Below are 5960 nucleotides of genomic sequence, written 5' to 3'. Positions count from 1 at the left end.
GAGAGAGAGAGAGAGAGAGAGAGAGAGAGAGAGAGCTACTCGCTACTCGCTAGTATTTTGGGCTAACACCGGAGCTATGGAAGCTGTGACAGGGATGCAATGGAGCGCCGCCTGGGCAGTGGAAGCTGTGACGGGGATGCAATAGAGCTCCGCCGGAGCCGTAATGGAGCTTCGCCGGACATTGTCGGTGCTACGTTGCAACTTTTGTCGCGCTGCCTGGTGCGCCATGAGAGCTGTAAGGGAGCTTCACTGGGGTGTCATCAGTGCTCGGCGGTGCGTTGTGCTGCTGCGATCGGACGGCCACAGATCAGACAGCTGGCTAGGCGGGAAGTCATCCGGTTGAGAATAATCAGAGGATCTTCCCACGAGCCAACAAAAATATCTCTATGCAAAAGCAACACTTTAGCAGTTTAGCTATATGTGCAATCAAATCGATCGAATACTTTTGTGTCAACAGTATAAATCAATGGGCAGTGGGCGTCGCTTTCCGGCCGCCCCCTCCGTGAATAAAGAGCCGGGCATACATTCGAAGAAGCAAAAAGCACAGAAAAATCAGGGGGCAGCCCATAGCCTAGGGCCAGCACCCGTGTGTCGCTCTCCCGCCGGTTTGACGAAACAGACAACGACGACGCATGTCAAACCGCCGGCGCCGCCCCGTGGTATGACAATACCCACACTCTCATATCATATCTCCCCCAATCTTTCTTCACCAGACCAACGCACCAGCACCACAACTCCATCAACCAGCAAGTAAAATCGTCAATCTTGTATCGACCGATCGATCAAGAGGGAGGGATGAACGCGGACTACGGCGCGCCCACGGAGCTGGCGGGGCCCCTGCAGCAGAGGCGGGCGCTGTACCAGCCCCGCCTCCCGCCCTGCCTCCAGGTGATCATCCACCGTCGTGTCCCTGGCCCTGCTGCCCATCTCCGTTCTCTCGTTCTTGGGTGAGTGGTGATACTTAAAGAGCTCGTTGTCTGTCCCAGGGAGCGACGGTGAGGGTGGAGTACGGCGACGCCACCGCCACCATCGACCCCACCGGCGCGCACGCCGTCGCACAGGCCTTCCCGCGCACCTACGGCCAGCGGCTCGTCACTTTTCTCACGCCGGACGGCGCCGCCGGGGCTGGCAAGGCCGTCGACGAGCGCCCGCCCATCAGGTCAAGCTCGACAGCTTGCCCGGATCGTTTGATAATATATCCGTCCAATGGGAATCTGCAACACTGATGCATACAGTGATGCTGATTTTGCAGGGTGGGTGTGGTCTTCTCCGGGAGGCAGTCACCTGGAGGCCACAATGTGGTCTGGGGCCTCCATGATGCTCTCAAGGCTTACAATCCCCAGAGTATTCTCTACGGATTTATTGGTAATCTTTTAGTTCCAAAGTCTCAACTTCTTATGTTTTTTTTTGCGGCTCAGTTTCCAAAGGTAAAATAGTTTTCCAAGGGAAAAATATTTTCTTGATATTGCGTCAACATCTGGATTTTTTTCTCACATACTAATTGGCTCTATATAAGAAATGAATTTTTTTTTTCGAAAAGGAAGATTCCCCGGCCTCTGCATCAGAACGATGCATACGGCCCTATAATAAGAAATGAAGGAATTTTGTTTATTAAAGTAGGTTGTGCTTGTGTGTAGGTGGGACTGAGGGGCTGTTTGCAAACAAGACATTGGAGATCACAGATGATGTTCTTGCTTCATACAAGAACCAGGGTAAGTGTGTTCATCTACCGTCGGTTCTTGACACGCTTCTGCAGTTCTTATGGATGACAGAATAAACTTTGCACCTCTGTTTTCCCAGGTGGTTTCGATTTGCTGGGCAGAAGTATTGACCAGATCCGCTCGAGTAAGCAAGTGAGTGCTGCTATGACGACGTGCCAAGATCTTAACTTGGATGGCCTGGTCATTGTTGGAGGTACCAACACGAAAACCCAATAAAATTTGTTATGACAGTCCATGAAAACTAATGATCCAGGTTTACCTACGCCAATAATATGATGCACGAGCTATTTTGAGTTATATTATATAGTGTACCATGTTGTCAACATGCATGATATGTTTTCAAGCATAATTAGTGTTGCAATTTCAGACCCATCAAATATCCCATCTCAGTAGAAGCATGTACGTGGTTCTTTTAACACTGCAGTTATTCTCTGTTATCAGGAGTGACTTCCAATTCAGATGCTGCACAGCTTGCAGAGACCCTTGTCCAAAAGAACTGTAAGACCAAGGTACTGTATTAATTTAAGCTGTAATATCAAATGCTTGTATTCTTAAAGGGCCCAAGAAGTCTCTCAGGAACTAATGTCTTTATTGAACAGGTCGTTGGTGTGCCTGTTTCACTGAATGGCGATCTCAAAAACCAGTTTGTCGAGACAACCGTTGGATTTGATACAGTGTGCAAGGTGACCCACTGGATTCCACGAGAAATTTTCTACGACGAAATGTCCTGCGCATAATTAAAGAGGCATCGGATGTGGTTTAGCACTGTCAGTTTATTACCCCTGTCATTTATGGAAATTCTTTTTCAGGTGAATTCTCAGCTTATAAGCAATGTTTGCCTGGATGCAATCTCGGCTGGAAAGGTAACACTATAATTCACTCATTCGGATTAGATGTTAAATAATCCTAATTACGTATCATTAATATAGCACTTGCCTTCTGTTCATTTTCCTACCAGTACTACTATTTTGTTCGTTTGATGGGTCGAAAAGCGTCTCATGTCGCCTTAGAATGTGCGCTCCAATCGCACCCGAACATGGTATGAGTCATCAAACTTGTCAGCCAGACTACTATGCATGAGAAAAACAATATTATCAGCTTTATGCTTTTGAATTTCTCCATGCAGCTTATCATGGGAGAGGAGGTGGCATTGTCAAAACTCACACTGATGGAAGTTATAAACAAGATATGTGACGGAGTACAAGCAAGGGCAGAATTAGGTTTGTACAGCCCTTCGGCCGGTTTGTTTGCGAGATTAGCTGAAAACTTTGCCCATCATTTTTATGCCATCTTCATACATATATTTTGTGATAAATTGATGTCCCGGTATCCATGTTCAGGAAAACACCATGGTGTGCTCCTTATACCAGAGGGACTGATAGAAAGCATTCCAGAAATGTATGCACTCATTCAGGTATAATGGTTCTGGCCACCTGATAATAAGATGAAGAACATAACTTTGGTTCCACCTTATTCATTTCTGTTCAACCATTCCAGGAAATCAGTAACCTTCACAACAATAATGTGCCTGTTACAGAGATACCAACACAACTGTCTCCGTGGGCAGCGGCACTGTTCCAGTTCTTACCACCCTTCATCAGAAGAGAGGTGCTGCATTTCCAGCAAAGTTTCTTTGCATAGTCTTATGACATTAGCTGATTAACATAAACTAAGTTCCAAATACATTCCATTTTTCACTCAGCTCCTCCTCCATCAAGAATCTGACAACTCTGCCCAGTTGTCCCAGGTTTGTGACTCGCCATGCTCTTAGTTGCTGTAATTTTTATCATGCAACCGTTGGTATCACATTGTCGCTTTGACAGATTGACACCGAACAACTGTTAGCTCACTTGGTAGAAGCAGAAATGATAAAAAGAACAGTGAGTTTTGACGCTTCTGTTTCTTTTATTTGGGTTTTAAAATTTCAGGATTAGTGCCTTCTGATCATGTTGCTTAATTTCCAGAAAGAAGGGAGATACAAGGGAAAGAAGTTCAGTTCAGTCTGCCATTTCTTTGGATATCAGGCTCGAGGATCCCTACCGTCAAACTTTGACTGTGACTATGCTTATGTAAGGATTGTAACTTGTACGAATATAATATTTTTTTAAAGGCAAAATACTCTAATATTTGAACTATGCAGGTTCTTGGCCATATCTCCCTGCATATGATAGCAGCTGGTTTGACTGGCTACATGGCAACTGTGGCTAATCTCAAGGACCCTGTACACAAGTGGCGATGTGCTGCTGCCCCACTAACTGTAAGATATTTATTATGTGTTGCCATTTCTATTCCTTAATCTTTTGTTTAGACTTTAAAGCATGGTCTTGACAAAAAAAAAGCACTTGTATCAATTTCTATTCCTTAATCTTTTTGTGGTTAAGTAAAAACCCATCATGTACAATTAAGAAGCAGATAAGCAAGAATTATTTTGTCCACTAGACTTCTTGTCAACTAGAAATTTCTTCGGCCATACTCGCATTCTGGACTGCTTGTTGACTAGACTACTTCTGTAAAACTTGTTGTGTTTAAGTATTGTCTGAATTCAGTACAAAAAGAGTTATCTTCTGTTTAAGTAGTCCTTACTGACCCAGTAATACTTGTTGTTGTCATTAACAGGCAATGATGAGTGTCAGGAGGCATTTACGTGGCCCGGGGGCAATCCCTATAGGAAAGCCTGCCATTCATCCTTCTCCTATCGACCTGAAAGGGAAGGCATATGAGTAAGTCATTACCAGATTGGTTATATCTACATCAGTTTTCTACACTAAAAATTAGGTGTCATCTTCATTACTGTAGATGAGGAAAAAAATACTGGAATCAAGTGTTCAACCACATGAATGTCCCAGCCCCTCTAGCTGCATTAAGCATAGCTGACAGACTATCAATAACCAAACCAATTGAGCAGTAGGGGGGAAGAGGATCCCCAGTGTAACTCCCCTATCATTAAACATATTCCCCTATGATTGAGCAGTATGGACAGGTCGAGCCTTAACTATAACAGAAAAATATGTAATGTTAAGATTTTACTACAGCAGAACCATTAAACATATTCTCACAAAAAAACATTATACATATTGTTGAGAAACGTTTATACTTCGAAACTGAATAATTTAACCTGTAAAAAATTCCCGCAAGAAATAACCTGTAAAAGAACTTGTTGGTTTAAATATTGATAACATAAATCACATTCAGCGATTTACGAGACCCCTGATATAATAAAACACGAAGGCTAGGGAACTCATTTTATTTAGAGGTCATCATTGACCAAAAGTAACGCATCAGTTCATGATGCATAATGAAATTTTACAAGAAAATAATGCCCGATTACTCCTAGTAGTAGTAACACTTAAAAGTCCTGCTTTTATCTGGTCACGATCTTACGCCTTATACAAACTGAATTGTTTCATGTGTGACACAGGTTGCTGCGAGAGAAAGCTTCGAGCTTTCTCCTTGATGACTTCTACAGGACTCCTGGAGGTATTCAATTTGAAGGACCTGGTTCGGATGCAAAGCCAATCACACTGACCATTGAAGACCAGGACTACATGGGCGACATCGAAATGCTAAAACTGTATCTCGACAAGGTTCGTGCCAGAAACCCAGTTGCATTTTGTTGCCTGTCTCGTGTTTCAAACTATGCCAAGACTACCAATGAATTTACTTACAGGTGAAGACGATCGTGAAGCCCGGTTGCTCAAGGGACACCCTCAAAGCGGCGATAAGCTCGATGATCTCAGTGACACATGTGCTGACAGTGATGTCCCACCCTCTCAATGCTGAGCTGCCTCTCTACCATTTCAACTGAGCATGAATCACTCACTGCATCTGAGTTACAGGAGGCTGGCTTGAGCTATTCTGTTTTCCTCTGTGATCCTTTTTTGAAGGACAGCGTGTGAAAGCACTGCAGTCTATATGCCAGCAAACGTCGAGATAATAGTACTAGTTAATAATCCTTGTGTGAGACTGGATATGTTTGTGATGAGCAACCGATAGACTCGAGCTGAAGTAATCAGAACTTCAGGATCAGTTAGTCTCGAAAACTTTTGATTGCAAATGACTTGTAGTTGTTCTAAGTAATGACTTATAATTCGGACATTGCAACCTTACTGAATGTACAACCGGAGATCATCAACTCATCAACCGGAGGCCAATCCTCCCTCTCGCGTCGCACCCCTTGCGGGCGACACGAGAGGCCGGCGCCGGGCAAAGCCCGTGCGGTTGACGGTAGCGGTGGAGGGT

General features: G+C 44.3%; 1 protein-coding gene across 1 annotated transcript; it reads left to right on the top strand.

The window, feature by feature from the left end:
* Positions 1–512: 512 nt before the first annotated feature.
* LOC119299553 (pyrophosphate--fructose 6-phosphate 1-phosphotransferase subunit alpha-like) lies at positions 513–5836 on the top strand. The gene is made up of 19 exons (XM_037576750.1): positions 513–888; positions 987–1159; positions 1253–1365; positions 1638–1712; positions 1801–1914; positions 2163–2230; positions 2321–2404; positions 2531–2584; positions 2680–2760; positions 2848–2941; positions 3062–3135; positions 3219–3329; positions 3424–3468; positions 3545–3601; positions 3686–3790; positions 3862–3978; positions 4338–4441; positions 5140–5305; positions 5389–5836. Exons 1-19 carry the CDS (start codon positions 796–798, stop codon positions 5524–5526), a joined length of 1866 nt encoding a protein of 621 aa, XP_037432647.1. The 5' UTR covers positions 513–795; the 3' UTR covers positions 5527–5836.
* Positions 5837–5960: the final 124 nt, after the last annotated feature.

This window comes from Triticum dicoccoides, chromosome 5A, assembly GCF_002162155.2.
Source record: "Triticum dicoccoides isolate Atlit2015 ecotype Zavitan chromosome 5A, WEW_v2.0, whole genome shotgun sequence".
In the NCBI taxonomy this organism is placed as follows: Eukaryota; Viridiplantae; Streptophyta; class Magnoliopsida; order Poales; family Poaceae; genus Triticum; species Triticum dicoccoides.
The sequence above is the reverse complement of the archived record's forward strand: the minus strand, read 5'-3'. Positions and strand labels throughout refer to the sequence as shown.